General features: G+C 39.8%; 1 protein-coding gene across 4 annotated transcripts in view; it reads right to left on the bottom strand.

Annotated features, from left to right (window-relative positions):
• The window catches only part of TRIQK (triple QxxK/R motif containing), an 87,512-nt gene that overhangs the window by 12,930 nt on the left and 57,885 nt on the right, over positions 1-16,697 (bottom strand). For 2 of the 4 annotated variants that reach the window (XM_042785872.1, XM_032987880.2), the window contains exon 4: positions 4,909-14,867. The exons of the other annotated variants lie outside the window; for them this stretch is intronic. In XM_042785872.1, the coding sequence (XP_042641806.1) occupies positions 14,754-14,867 (114 nt within the window). In that variant the 3' untranslated portion in view covers positions 4,909-14,753. Of the gene's footprint in view, positions 1-4,908; positions 14,868-16,697 lie in introns of those variants that run through there. 4 annotated transcript variants of the gene reach the window in all.

Raw genomic sequence — 16,697 nt, 5'->3', positions numbered from 1 at the left:
TGCTAGCGGGAGATTTAAGGCTGTTTTTCAACACTGCAGTTTGAAGAGGATCTTCTCATCCACAAGAGCATCTAAATCAAACCCGAGACCATTCAGCCAGTGTCAACAGCAAGAAAGAAACAGCAGGAAAATCCAGTTGGGTTTTGGCAGCCCCCTCCCCTTTCTTGCCGTCCCCTTCTCCTCCCCACCCTCTCCCCGCCCCAGACCAGCAGTGGTTAACCTTTGCTCAGCTTGATCTGCCTCTCCCTGCATCTGGCTCCTGGCAGCACCGGGGCTCTCGGGCCAGGAAACCCTAGCGGGGCCGTCCAGAGCCCACTGACGTCAGTGGAAAGACTCCCACTGGCTTCAGGGGAGGCTGCATCAGGCCCGGGTTGAAGCAGAGCCATCTTCCCTTCAGAACTTTTACTTGACAGTTCATAGGGCTGGCACTGGCCACGCATTAAGGCTGCCGGGGACTTGCTACAGTGCCTGCAAGGCGAGCGCCAACGCCACTGCTGGATCGCTCCTTTCATCTGATGCCTCAGAGACGAGTGCGGCTCACAGCTTCCCTTTCCCCTCCAAATCAAAGGCAGCGACTGCAGCTGCACAGACCGGCGAGTCTGTTTAGTTTCTGTGGGCCAACAGCCACCAGCTGTAGAGGCTGCTGTGCTTTTTGCTGGATGGGAGCTTTCAATTCCAATAGACAATGTGTACAAATATTTCCCATATCAAAATTGTTCCATATCTTCCTAAGGTAATTAAATGCTAATTTTCTAATGAGGTGACAACAATGGCAACAACCTGTTATCAGCATGCTAGCTAGTGCCCGTAACCAACGGGTGAGCACAGAACCCTTGTGCTGTTATTAAACTGCATTCCTATATTAATTAATTACTTCTGCAGCTGTATTATTCTGAAGCTGGACAGAAATGTGGATAGTAATTAAATGAAAAAAACATTTACATTATTTGGAGATTGCAGAGTTGCTTTGTGCTATTTATTATTTCACATTGTTGTTATAGAAACCCCTCATGTGTTTTCATGCCCACTGCATGCTAGTTTAGCAAGAAATGGTGGAAGGAAAATTCAGGATTAAAGTGCTTTTCAACATACACTGGGTATAAATTAAGGTATAGAAACTTCCTGGGTTGTGCAATAAGTAGGAAAAAGCCACTTGGCATTCATATTAAAGGGTGGTCATATATTTGTCACATCTTCATACTCAGAAAAGGATTTAGACACTTAAAACCTGACAGAGGTGGAATTTATGTGCTCACGTACAAAACACAGATTCTGCTGTCTACTTCAGGAGGCTTCCAATCTCTCCCTGACTTCAGCTGACAGTACAAAAGTTCCCCAGACATCCTGAATTCTGGTCGTACTCAAGAGCTCTTTGGTCTTAAAAAGGTCAAGTTGACCAACTTCCAGTTCAGACACCAGCTTAGTTAGGACCCCAAAAATATGTTCCTCTGTTTATCTTCCCCCAGGGCTGGTTTGAGCACTCCGAAAATTACTACCAAACAGCTCCAAAACTGGATTTTACATAAAACACAACAGCAGCTATCAATTTCTTTTGAAATATGGCCACTGGAGTCTTCCCTTTTTCTAAGCTACTGCAGTATTAGCCTGTGACCAGAATCTCCCCTGAGGTGGAACACCTCTCAGGTATTAAAAACCTCAAGGTGTCATCTGCTGTCAGAGCTGACGGAAGGCCAGGGCAAAGTCAACTCTACTATCGCCCACTGAGGAATGCCAAGGCATTGTGAGTATTCACTCTAAACTCGAGAGGGGGGAACTTTTCCTTTGAGCTAGCTTCTCTTACTCTTTCTCTGCTTATTGTTGTGTGTGGGTACATACTTCATTCTACTGGATCCGAATACTTTTGTCTCTGTGTGTGTTTGTACGTTTTGTATCTGTGTATGCGTGTGCATATATGTATTGATTTAAGATACCATATAGTCAGCTAGAGTGAATCTTGTAATCTTAGAATCTGTAGATAAGTTGCTATTTTAATTATAACATATTTTTTCTGAATTATTTTGTACATCTTTAAACTGGTTAATGATCAAGTCCTGTTAGTTAATAATAAATCTTGATTTGTTGTTAAATTATTACTGTGTTAATACTTTCATCCGCAACACCCACCTTTGACAGAGATGATTTATGCCACTTACCATCCAGAGACCATTCAGATGGTAGGTAAAGGGATAAGTCTTCATGATGGCACAGACATTCAAAAGCCTATTAAAAAGACAATCAAAACTGGGGAAGGACATGGGATTTCAGACAGGCTCCTGACTTCCACATGTCCGTGTCCTGTGATCAAGGCGAGGCAGCACGCTTCACCCTCGGGCACCTCCATGTGCTGGTCATGGACCCTGGGCACCCAGTTAAGGATCAGGGACTGAGAAATTGCATACTGTAATGGTAGAGTGTTGTGATGGGTAAAACCTTCATTGTTCTTGAATTCTCTTAAAGCCTGGGGTTTGTATTTGGGAACCTCCAAATATTTTTCTGCCATCAGCCAGCACACTTCAGAGGTACAAATGACAGATTTTTTCCCCACTGTTGGAGAACAGGCAATGGTAACAAGACTGATCCAGATTTTATTAGGAATTAATTATATGCACCATGTTTAGATAATCATGTAGCAGATTTCCATGTAGAACATATTACAGCCATTCTCTTAATGGTATGAATCTTGTCACAATAAGCAACAGGTGAGATGCATCTGTAAACCATTTCTCTAAGTGCTTCACATGGTCAGCGTAATGATGTCCTACAATGGAATAATAAAGCCTGCCAGGAAAACGAAGCCATAATGTGAAATTCATGTTCAAAACCGTTTAAAACAATTTGTTTACTGAATTCAGACAAATACCTCCAAACTGTTTTCATTACATTTAGTGCTAGCTGAGTCAAGGCAAAAAATACAAGGCTGATAATAAACTATGAGTCCATTCACATTAAGCAATAAGTAGACAAATACCTCTGCTGTATTCCTCTGTGTGCTTCTTTCTACTCAATGTGGATAAAATAGATTGTTATTATTCACCCCTAGTAGCTGCTGCTGATAATAATAATGATAATAGTAAAATAATTTACATTTAAATAGAATGTTTCCCCTCAAATCATTCTACAAACTTTTCAAAATAATGCAGTGGGACCACTTTAACCAGTTACTGAAATGCAGCCATCTCTGGAGTGGATCACAACATCTGCTTAAACACGGTTAATGTCAATGCTGTGTGATAGATTAGGATCAGGATAAGGGAGAAGCGCTACAACTAACTATAATGAAAGGGAAATTATTTGTACCGAGGTTTGTAGGAAAACCACAGCTAAAACCCCTTAGCTTTGGAGAAAAGTTTTATGGGGTGTTTAGTAATTACTAGGTTTTTGAGATTTGCCTCATCCTAATGGGAAAATCTTGAGCTGTACAGCTATCCCAGCACCATACTGGAGGAAGGAAAAATCGGGCCAGCACTGCAGCTTCCCAATGGCTGCGAAACTTGTTCTGAGAAAGTCTCAGGATGAAGCCTCCTGGCATCACACAGTGAGCAAAGTGAACAGCTTTCTAAGACGTCTATTTTCATCCCAACCTACTGCTTTTATCTTAATGAATTTGGCATTATTCAGAGTGGTAGATTTAATTAAAATATTTAAAGTATTGAAATTATTAATGATTTAATAATTAGACATAAGTATTTTAATCCATGACTAAATAATGCATACAACTACTCAATTTATTTTTTTGGAAATGAGGGTCTAGATTTTCCCTATATTTTCAATTTTCAATTCAGAACTATTCAGAAGTCACAACTCTGCCATACTGGCTTCCTGCAAAATACAGGGAGTGCAAAACATCTTATTTAATGCAGCATAAGAAAACACACATATGTGTGGGAGACAGAAAGTGATACAGTCTCCTAAAGCTCTGCTAAAATCTCAGTGGTGGTTAGAGATACAGATGTGTGAGAAACATCAAAAAAACCCCAAGTCACAAGTCATAAACAAAAAGGATATAATTATGCCAGAGCAAATTTGGAACCTTTGCACCAAAAGTTGAATTACTTTGTATGTGCCCACAGAGTCTTTCTCAAAGCAATATTAATGCATATTTGTGCATATTCACCCTTCATACAGGCCACGAACATGGGCTCTCCTGGGAGCAGCTGGGGACAGCTCTTCAGAGATCATGGGCCCACACACCCAAGCACGCCCAGAAGTAAATTTAATATTGCCATGGGTCAGTGGGTTACCAGATAGGTTGTTGCAGAAGTCACTTGTGGTCCCACTGTGGACAGGGAGCAGACAGCCTGGAGGGCTGCAGCCCTTCGGAGGCATGTTCACACATCCACAACTCCCAACTGCCTTCTGCTCGCCAGAGATTCCTGGCGTGGGCAGTTGTTCACTGTACCTTCAGGATCAGCGGAGAATCAACCCTAAACCAAACCAACCTCTAAATTCCCTTAATTCCTGACTGGAGCTGGATTTAGATACCTCCTGACAATTTAGCATATAGGCTCTGTGTCCCCTGGGGCTTCTGCTCATCCTCCCACGCGCATTCCTGCCTTGATTTTGCCTCCAGGGCATTGCTTGCTCCAGTCTACTGCACAGATAAGCCCTGCCAATACCTAAACTGCTCGGAAGGCTGATGCAGCAGCAGGGAACACCATCAGCCGCCCTGACCCTGCAGGGACTCAGAGGGACCCCCAGAGCAGGCAATACCACTGGGAGAGATGCTCGCGAGGGCATAACCATGCACAGACTCCTGCCTCCTCCAGTGCAAACGGCCAGAAATGCTGCCCCCATCTCTGTGAGCAAGGGTGACCTGTGCCAGCTGCAGTGCATCAAGCCACTGTCTTGAGTGGGCTTTTTGCTAAAAATGCAGCTGCCATTTATCCAAAACCCAAGTCATCATGAAAATTACAGTGTTAGTCAAATCAACTTTATTTTTCAGAGGGATGAAAGCCAGTGATATAATTCACAAATAGTGGGTGTTGGTGGGTGATAGTATTACACAGAGATTTACAAGCTCTTTTCTCCTATGAGCAAATTTTCATTCTTGAAGACACATCTTGTGTAATTGCTGTTGAAGGGTCATACAAGGTTTGTTCTTCCCAAGCTCCTAGGCAGAGCGAGCTGGCCAAAGGCTTAGGCTTCGGGTGAAGAGGCAGCGCTGCTCCCTTGGGCCACGGCACTGCTCTGGATTTGAGGCTTTGGAGGAAGGGGCTGCTCTGTTGTGGTTGCTGTCCTCATTTCAGGACCAGCTATTCAGCCTTCCACATCCCTGATTATTTCTCCGCTGGGACATTGACTGCCCAAAGTTTTTTCCACTGTTCTTTCCAAAAAACAACATTGTCTTTCCCAGAGTACTTTATTCCAGTTCCACCTCCAAGGACGGCTGTGATGTCTGCTTCTAAATGATTAAAACTGGCATATAGTAGAGGTTTTACAGAATATCCATCTTCCTCCGCATTAGCCTACCAACTCCAACCTATGCTAAGGTCAAGGAACACCTGAGAGGAGCAACATAACACAAAATCTCTCACACATGTGACAGTCTCTGTATTCCTCAAGGTTTCTGAGACACAGAACTTGACAGTGCGTGAACATGTTGCTGGTGGATCTGTTTTCGGTATTTGGCTGTGAAGCACGTAATAGTGGGGTATCTATTTACATTATAATTTAATGAACTGCGAGCTTTATTTCTCCACCTCTCTAAACTGAGGTAGTTAGGTAGCCTGGTGCCCTGGTGCTTTGTAATCCTGTTTTACTTAATTGAAGTATTCCTGTTGGCTGGGTAGAAAGAAGTGCTACCCTGTTACTAGCACATGATGAAAGGAAGCAGACATCATTAGTGTACATGACTCCTTCCTCAGACCCCATCAGAGCTAGGGCCTCTGTAGTTCCACTGGAATAGAATAAATGTATTTCTCATTTAAATGTTTTTTTTGTTTTGTTTTTTTTTTATTTTTTTTTCTCTCAGTCAGATGCACAGATTTCCCCATTACAAGTATTAAACTTTGGTTATCCATAGTGTGCCTAGACTTCCGTGAAGGTACATTTACAAATGAACCTCTGCTGTTAGGTTAAGGAAGCTTTATTTTAGCACTTGCAGTTCCTATAATCCTGAGTTGTTAATGAATTGACCAACTTTTCAGCATGAGAGATACTTCTCATGATCTCGACTCTTACTCCTGAAGAGCAAGACTGCACTGGGGTCCTCTCATAAGTTTTCTTGGGTTTGTGCCATTGGAGAAGGGAGTGCATAAGAAGAAGCATCTGGCAGTACATCTGCATCTAGTCCCTGCTGACATCCTGAGAATCTGTCTGCCCGGGCTCACTCCTCCCTTCATACGGAGCTTGACATATCTGGTACCCCACTGCCAGACAACCTCAGCAAATACTTCTCTCTCCAAGGGTGGATGAGTCACTTTTTCAGTGTCTTCATCTTATCTCATTGCTAACCTGATAGAAAAGTATGCAGTCTCTTTTCAAAATGCTCACGGCTGTCTGGAAGGAATCTGCCAAAGAGCCTTGATCGGAGCAAGCTGGAAGCCATGATCTAGGTGCAAAGATCAAAACCAGCCTTCTCCAGACCAATGACCCTGAAGTTTTAATTCTTTACAACAGACGTGAAAACTAAGATGGTAACTAATGTTGATGAGTGGATATGACAGATCTGTTCCTCAAGGCTTTGCAAGGAATCAGCAAGGAAATGCTGAAGACCCACAGGCCAGCTCCATAGTTAGCTGATTGGCTGAAAGTCAGTTATATTTTTTTCTGTTTTTCTACATCACTTTGCATTATACTTTATTATACATACCCTCTGGCAGGCCCTTTCAAAGCTACTGAATAACTCAATGCTTAACAAGGATACTTTAATTTTCTTAAGTTATGGGAAATACAAGATCATTTTTCATTCTGAGCTGGCAATGATGATCCCCACACTAGTGGTGGAAGAGGGGGAATAACAGCTTTGTGGAAACTACTCTAGAGATCTGTACTGTAAGGAACGATGAATATATGACAGGAGTGAGGCTTGCTTTTATCCTTTATAAATCATCAGTGTAATGAAAACTTTCCTTCTGTATTTGTATTATCTTTTAAACTTAACATGTTTTATGACTATGCACAACTCCTGTGCTGCAGGAATGATTCTTGTTTCCAAATGCCCTTGCTCACAGGGAGCATTTTGTTCTTTCTTCTATCCGTATATTGTACATGAAGATGTACAAAATAAAGTTAACAACTTCTCTACATAGAAATTTATTTCATAAGATACATCTCTTCTGTGTATAAGCATAACATACTGTAGCAGAAACACTTGCCCCTGTGAGTTTGAGGGTGCAACAATCACAAGCAAATTAGATTGTCTCATGTGTTGTTTCTCCATCACCCCGTAACACTGACATAGTCCAGTCACAGCAGTGTGTATACGAGGGGTTGAATAATGCACGTGAAGAGTCTCTGAAGCACTTATTTTGTTCTTTTCAGCTGTCCTTCAGGCATTACCCACTCCATCATGATATCAGCTTGAAAATTTCCTAATACAAAAGGTAAAACTTGTTGACAAGGAAAAATTTCAAAACCATTGCTCTTGTTAGAGTCATAGAGCTGATATTTCTGTGGAGAATTTACCGAATTTCAGCATCACAGTCTTGAGAAATAGTCATACATATTACAGGTAATTCCTATTTTGAGGCAACCCTTAACCAAAGGGAGGTAATTATCATTCTGTAACATTTCAGATGAGAAGCTACATTTGACCAAAGTGTATCACCCACAAACAAAGCCACTTTTCTATTAATTAAAAACAGCTGATGAATGATTTAATGAGAAAAAGAAAACCTGACATATTCTCATGAATAACACAATCATGTTTGTAACTTGCTTATTTTAACGTGAACTCACATGCTTTCATGTATAAGGGCAAGGACTGTAAAATGGCATTCACAAGAACTGAGCAGGTGTCAAAAATCTATATAATGCACTGGGAAAATTCCCCCAACATATATTGTCTAACTTTAAATGAATTTGTGGCTTTGGTAATGATCTGAAGAAGCCACTCTACTCTTCTCTTTGTTCAGCACATCCCATTATTACTGGAGCAGCAGAGACACAGTGGCATAAAGGTAAAGTACTGCCTGGGAAGACCAGCTTGAGAATGGCTACAATTAATGAACAGATAAACACAAATATGATTGTCTGTCTTTTAAGAAGGAACAGTCACAAGCTCATTAGGGCAGGGAGAACCCATGACACTGTTGTTAAAACAGCTGTGCTTTAACTAGACAATCATAGCACCTTAGCTCATCTTTTAAATGAGAAGAAGCTGAAGCCATCAAAAGGGAAGCCATCAAAAACCTGACTTTCAACATGCCCACTGCCCTGAAGGCTCCTCAGGTAGGAAAGGCTGCATAAAGCTGCCCTGAATTCAGAATTTGTTGTCCTTCCCAAACCAGAGCAAGTCTTACTATAGTACACAGCAATAGCTACTTGAGGCCTCTTCAGCTTCAGCCAGGCGAGAGCAGGGGAGATGGCAGGTCGCTTCTCAGCCCCTCCTTGGAAAAGGATAAGCTTTCCTACCAAAAGTTTCAAAAGGACAACAAAAGACAATTTTTCTGGCACCTCCCTGAGAACCTAATAAATAAAAGTAAAGAGCCTGAACATCTCAGCTTCTATTTATTTGTGGTAACAGATCAGGCACCAGTGATGGTAGGAGACTCGCCCTCTAGGTTAAGCTCTGCTCTGTTCTCTTTTGTAGCCTGTCCAAAGCAATCCAGGACCGCAGTTCTACTCCAAACACCAGCAGCTCCCTGCTGAGCAGGGGCGATACTTTAGGAGTGCAGAATCAGCAAAAGGGCTCCCCTGCCAGTCCTTTCCCTGTCCCTCCTCTCTGCTGATAGTATCACAGGAGACAAAGGTGTCTCTAGAGAAACAGGGACATTGCCAGTATCAGTACATTTACAATTAGCTCAATAACAGACACACAAAGCTACTCTAGCTTGGCACAATGTGACTCTTTTTTATACACGAAGGCAGCGGCAATTAGCCTGACTCATGCTTTGTGTAAATCCCTCAAACACCATTACTTAAATAAATGAACCTTTGATCCAGTAAGAAGCTGCTTTGTTTCAGACATCTTTATGTCCTCCTGGACCTTATTTTGCCCTGTGAAAAATAAGAAGTTGAGAAAACTCTGATTTGATAACAGAATTAGCTTTGCTTCTATTCTCTTCTTTTTGAGCAACAAGGTGAGTTGTGAGGTGGTTGTCTCCTGGTAGAACTGGCCATTTCACTTTGATTTTCTTCCACTCTCATTCCCAGAGGAACGGCAATAGGAGAATGACATCAGTTTGTCACCAAACACCATACTCACCTTCTGTGGCTTCACTCTTTAAAATTCCTACAATCTCTTTGTGAAATGGCAAACTCCCAAAGATCTACGTGCTGCTCAGTTTTTCCAAGGTTCAGCAAAATGAAGCTCTTCATAGCTTACATTTATAACTGACCTGAACAAGCACCTTTTAGGGAGAATTTGGGCAAGGCATGAACTCTGCTGCAGGGCTGTCAGCTTTTATCATTTTCTTTAGTGATTCAGAATAAGACAACAGAATCAAGCCTACTGTTTGACTAGTCATGTATTTATTTGTGGTTTTAACATGCAAAACCAGTATAACAATTATAGAAGTTAGAAAAAATATAGCACTGAAAAAAAGTATTCATGCAGAATGAGGCTTCCACTTGAACTATCCTTCACAATCACCAGTTAGTTGATTTGTCCCAATATTTATAGTTCATCATTACAACTGCCAAAACTGGCAACCACCAGGATTGTTGTCTCAATTAAGGACAGTAAACAGATTGTCCCATTTTTTTTTAATGAAAAAATCTAAAATGTAATACTTCACAGTTTAACATGTTTATTCATTTAAACGAGCTAAAAAATAGTGGTGTGACATCTGCTTGAGAGACACTAGTACCTAACATTTTGGCTGTCTCTCCACCAATTTGGTTGTGATTAAGGGGGATAAAAGGAAAAGTAGAGGATTCTGTCAATTAAATGCATTGATGAACTACAGAAAAATTTTTTCCACTCTTGGAAAAGTGTAGAAATACATCTACAAAAGAATGTATTACAGCAAACTAAGAGGATGAGGGGGAAAGTGTTGCAAAATATCTCCATCCGCTCTTTCAGGGAAAAATATTGTAAGCATAAGATCACAGACAATCTTTGCCAGTTTATTCATCTCATGGATTCATTTCCCAAAGTGCAGGCATAATCCACTACAAAATCTTTTAAGAAGCAGTTCCAACATCACATTTCTGCTGTCTTATTGATGTGCCATATTGTTATTTTCTTAGTCATAAGCACCACTAATTATTATGCTACTGTAAGTAAAACTTGAAATGCGATCAAGATCTGTAGTGTTCTGTTTGTTGGCACTCTAACTTGCCTAGTCTGCATTTCAAGTACAGTCCTTTATGGAGAACCGTCCTGAATGCATGTGACCTTTACCAACTGGCTCAGTTGTGCCTTATAGGCACAATCCTGTACCAAAGCAAAATGAATCATTACTCTACTGGGAGCTGCTAGCAACATTTTCCTTCCTGAAAGGGCAGCATTCAAAACTTGGCCCCAAGGCAGCAGATAAGCCTCTTCATGGTAGCAATTTTCACGGAAATGGGATGAGCGGTTTTGTGGGCCTTTCACTGTGCCTTCATTTAGTAGGGTTGTTTAAAAAGCGTTTGTTTTCAAACACAACTTGTTAGGTCAACTACTCTAGATGACACCTAAACAGATGAGTTTGCTCATGTTGCGTATGTTCGCAGTTATGTGATGCAGCATAATCTCACAGTCTACGTGTCGTCCCTGCTACAGCTGGTCTGACGCACAGAAGGAGCTATGACAGATCCTGAATCACATGATGTCTATATGATACGCAACAGTGAACTTTAAATAAAGCGTTCTTCAAGAAAAGTTTAAATATATGCCTAAGGTCCATTAGGGAAATGCTTAACATGCCTCCTAAGCTTCCAGTAAAATATATTTATGGACTCTAGGAAATAGACTGAAAGCCCTTCCTTGGCAATGTTCACCAGCAGCACTAGTAAAACTACTATATTGAGGCTTCTGTCCTGAGACGGTCTACATGCTGATTCTGCTTCTGTAGGATCAAAGGGAAAAGGAAAACTGCAGAGGAAAGATTTACTGAGCAAAATCACTACTGGAAGGCTGTTGTGCCTTCCTAGCCAGAGAGTCTTCCAGATGGGACACCTACTCCCACCCACAGCGTGAGGACTCAGTACAGGCATCTCCTCCACAACCTCTGCTGGAAAGAAATTCAGTTTACTCCACAAGCAGAGGGCAACAATACTGACATCTACCCTTTCCCCAGAGGTGAATATCCTTGACAAAAACTGCTGCATTAAGCTAGTGCTGCTGTGTAAATGGTTTGATCAGCAATCTTTCTTTGAAACAAGTGTATAAAAGTATTACTTCTACAATAAAGTCAATCTGAAGTTCATGGAGCTACACGGAAAAATGTTGTCCACAGAAAGAGATGTGCTCTATTGGTATTGAGTAGAACGCCAAGGGAAGTTCTCTTTATCATCTTTTAAGTATTCATAGGCTACACTTAGTTTTAATAGGAGCTTAGGGGCTAGGAATGCCTAGAATAATACAGATATTCTAAAACTGGTGAGTATCACTGCTCACATTTGAACGTTGTGCTGGATTGCTTTAATGTCCTTTCAAACGTATATATATATAATTCAGTGTGACACATCCAACATTAATAAGAGCACAAAAATAGTAAAAATACATTTATTATTAAAATAGACACTGAGCAACTCATACAAAGATAGGTGGTCCAAAAACCAAGAGGCATTCGATCTCAGATATAATTAAGGGCAAGATAAGCCACATGTTTGCAAGATTAAAATTGGTCTCTACTTTAAAATATCAGTCATGGACAATGTAGCGCTCCAGAAAGCAGAAATAACTTCAGGTCAGATTCTGATTTTCCCTTGGAGTAAATCAGTTGTAGTATCAGTGAACTCAGGGGAATCATAAATTAGTAAGATCAGAATCAGACCTCATCGCTAATACGTTGTGCTTGTGTCTTTTAGAAAACCAAGGATGAATAATTTGATGATAAATGGGAGTCTTTAGCTGTAAGAAACTACTGACATAGTCCCATTGGAAATTATTGTACTGATAAGAGAAAAAGTGTATTTACTGCAATATTTGCCATGTATTTCTGCGTACACTGAACAGAGGTCTATCCAGTTTATCTAAACAAAAGGGTATTTTCTTGTTACATGAGAATATCATCTTTCATGTGAATGAAAAGGCCTAACCTAAATGAAGCCAACAGACAAACTGCGAACTATGGCACTTACGGGCGGTATGGACTGATAAGCCACAAATCAGGGAAGCTGCTTCAATCACACATATATGCGTTTCAGATTTTGTCTATGAGCCATAATTATGGGAAATGCAATCTTTCTATTCTAGGAATTTCATAAATTTGATAGGAAGAATAGCTTGCTTTTTTATGTAACTGATTCAGAAAGCAAGTTACAAGACAACCTGTGTGAAGGGGATAACTACACATCATTCTCAGAACACACATCACCCAGAGACCTACGTGCAGACATTAAGAAAGCAATCCTTCCAGCATTTTACAGAAGAAGAAAATTTCTCATGCAAAGTAACAGGAGAGGTCTGCAGCTTCTGTGACATGTGGTGTGGCACCAGTGAAGTGAAAGGCATGTCACATCCAAGGAGACAGCTTGTGATATGCTTTTTCCCTCCACTGAAAGTCGGGCCATGTGTCAGATAATGCTTCACCATAAATGCAACATGTTGCTAAGCGTTTGGTCATGTGTGCAAGTATTAGTAGACTGTAAGTCATATGAATGCATAAAAGTTAAGGTTGTGTCTGTAACAGTCATAATTAGAAAATGAGAAATATCTGCACATATATGTTTATGCTTCTCTTTCATATCTTCTCGGAAGACTTGTACTCTGAATTTCTAGAGGAGTTGTTTTGCATTGCATAAAGTGAATGAGTAGTATGACAGATAAGAACTGGATCCTTAGAGACTCATAATGTATATGGTCATAGTTACCATATGGTTTAAAAATTAACTATATTGATCTAAGTTCCTTAAGTGGTGATAATAGGACTGTGTCAATTTAAAATAAATATATTTTTCATTATAATATTTGCTATGATTTGTATCCTTTTGTCTTCAAAATCACTATAAGAAACCTTAGTGAGGCATTTCTGGAACAAGTCAGTAAATATCTCCATTGCAACTAAACCTAACATTCAGCCCTGAAATTGATATAAAAGATAAACCCAAGATAGTTTGCTAATACAATTCCAGAATTATGATAATTCTTTTTTGGAAGTCAATCTGCTTAACTTCCTTGCCACATTCAGTATCAATGGCTCTATGCTTTTCTTGGTATCAAAGTGAACCCGAACTAGAGGAAGACTGACCACATTTTTAAAAGGATCAAAACCGAAACTTTACAACCACAAGCTCAGTTACAAGCCAAAGTTGAAGCAGAACAGGATAAAGCCAGAATTTTACAGCTCCCTGCAGCTGCTTTGACATACCAGCTTCTTCAAGTAGCTTGTGGTTATCAAAGGGATCAGAAATGTTATCTACAGTGCATATTCTGAAAGGTGCTTTGCAAGAACTGAAGAATGTCACAGAGCCAAGATTTTCCCAATTATTAGTACGCATGAAAAAAAAGGTTTCTTAATACTTACAAATTCTCACATTAGTTTGATGATTAAAATGATTGTATAACTGGAGAGCATTTTTTTTTACAATATCCCCCTGACAGGTAGAGCAAGTTGATACCACAGCCAGCAAGAAGAGTATAATTAAAATATGATTTTGACTTTATATTAATAATAGAGCAATACACTAATTAAAACCAACATCGACTGAACTTTCTATTTACACTAGTTCAGACAGCACAGGAGGCAAAGAACTGTGTTTCAGAGGCATATGCGAATGTTAGAGCTTCTGTCATCCAGGTGCCATTTCTGACAGAACACATGTGTGCTGAACAGTTGGCAAAAGAATGAAAAAGATTACTGCAGATATATGGGCACACAGAATCTGGGATGACATAAAATTAAGTCCATATAGGAGGTGACAGACTGCCTCTAAAAAGATATTTTTTTCCTACAATTTCTTCCATCTTCATGCGCGCGTGTGTGCACACATGCACAAGAAAGATTAAAAGGGAGAGAAAGGATGAGGGAGTTTTGATATATTTTAAATATGAATCAAGAAAAGACTTTTTGTTTGGTATTTCTGCTTTCTTTTGGGAAAGGAAAAGGAACCTAATTTGGCTATTAGGAAGCTTTGATTCCTAAATTTAGTCAAGGCAGACTCTCCTCCTGTGAAGTCAGCATCAATACTCATGATAATAATAGCACCTGTCTTTTGACATCAAAGTTCTCTGCCTGAGAAAAAAATAATGTAAACAATAAACTTCATGTATTGTACTGTTGCTCCTGGCTTTGGTGTTAACCAAATACACTTGCCAGGCATGAGTTTTCTCTTATTTTGGAGATCTGGAATGTAAAAGTGACTGATGTATTGCAAAACTTTCTTATGAATTTGGACTGCAAGAAATGGCATCATTTACTGTCTCACAGTGAAGGGACTGTGTGTTCCTACGTAGTCTTGTTCAAGTTGAAGAAATCTTGATGATAGATTCATTGCATCTGCTAGTTTTCATCTGGATCCAGATCAAGGTCAACTTCACTGGAAATGTTAAGATAAAAGAACGCATAGAAAGCCAACAAAAATACCAGTATAGCTGCAAGGACAAGGGCAACTTCCTGTAGAAATAAGAGAAAAAAAATAAACCAAAACCTATTAGAAATAGTACCGTGTTTTCAGATAAATCAGGAATAAATATTCTTTCCATTCTATAATGCATATCAAAATAACATCAAACATATGTAATTGCATAAGGCATTGATACTTTAATGATTTCTTCTTTGTGATTACCATTTCAGAATGTTATAAAATCCATTTACTTAATAAAGATTCTGGTGAGTCTGATATACTGCCAGAAATAGGATATTTGGCTTAAAGATCTATGGTCTGACCTAGAAATAGGAGCTTTACGTCCTTTTATTATACTATTCCTTCTTTTTTAAAAGAAAAGACAGAATTCGTAAACCACAGTTTTGAACACAAATTTAAGTTATGAATTTACACTGTGAATTTTGATGTTTTCTAGCAATATGTTACTGCTTTTTGCCAACAAATTTGTAATTTTTTAATGAAGCAAACACAGTATGGTGGAAGTCAATGAAAATTGCTACCTCTACCTCCCAACCTCCTGGCATGCGTTACAATATGGAGCTATAAAATCCTTCAGAATTGGACGAAACTTTTCTTCCTTCCCCTCTGCAGTAAGGGAAAAAGCACAACAATTTGCACTTGCACTTGCCTCTCTTCCCATGAAATATTGCAACTTGCTGCATCTTCCTTAATTAACATAAAGGAGTCTTCCAAAGTATACATGATTTATAGCAGCTTTCAGAAGCAGAAAAATGTTTTTGTACTACACATCATACTCATTATGTGACTGCCTATCATCATATTCTATCTTAAGGCTGGACTCTGTTAAGCTCCAACTTTAGATCTCAGATATAATAAAAGATAGTATGATCATCTTCTTTATAACACCACTACTTTCAAAGTCACAGTATTTCACATTTTTAAGTTTTTATTTTCCTGGGAAGCACAGCACACTTCCTGTAGTGTTGACTCTCATTTTGCTAGACAATGGAAGAAGAAGTAGAAATTTGAAAAAAACCCTTGTGTTCCTTCAGCTCACAGAAAGCGCCACTTCCACAACTAACAACATGCACTGTTTCATTCCTTATTATCATGATGTATTTTTAAAATCATGCACTGAGGTGATCAAAAGCAACAGGTTAGTTTGTGCCCTCCAAAACCATTTGCCCTCTACTAAAAGAAGCAGTAACCTCCCCTCCAAATCTCAGCTTCATGTTAACATACAAACTATCTGCAACTGAACAATGCAGCTGTATACTTAAAAAGAGAGAAGAAAAACAGTCTGGTGACTTTATAACAACTGATCTGAAATGGTACAGAAGATGCCACAACAAATCTATTCTGCCAGTGGGACTGAGAGGAGATGCCTATGCCAAACCTAGACAATCAGACACCCTTTATCATCCAAGTGGAGTATCTGACCCTCTTTGGTGTAAGATTCATTGTACCCTCTAAAAGAGGTCAGGTGTATCCTCCTAAAAATGCCTATTTCTCCCGTTAGTCTGGAAGGGGAGGGGAGATGCTGTCTCTGGTGTGAAGACCTGCACTGTAGGATGAATTCCATCCAGTATCTCTAGATTGGTGGTGGCTTTGTAACCAGCTTTGTGTGTCCACTGCCACGAAGGAGTTAAAACTGTGTTAGCTTCATTTTTTAAAGTCTAGCCCATAATCTGGCGTTCTTCTATAGAACAGCATTTCATTTGCATTTACATGAATGTATTATATAGTTTATCAGAATGTTGGATCAATAATTCAACATATGCCATCTAATAAACTTTGAAATACTACTGCCTAGTTGGCATGTGCTCTATAGGAGTCTTTGTTCTGTAGAAACCTTTGCTTTAAATTTTATATGGATG

Source organism: Tyto alba, unplaced genomic scaffold (genome assembly GCF_018691265.1).
Source record: "Tyto alba isolate M040663 unplaced genomic scaffold, T.alba_DEE_v4.0 Super-Scaffold_9, whole genome shotgun sequence".
NCBI lineage: Eukaryota > Metazoa > Chordata > Aves > Strigiformes > Tytonidae > Tyto > Tyto alba.
Note: the sequence above shows the minus strand (reverse complement) of the source record. Positions and strands in the feature narration are given on the sequence as shown.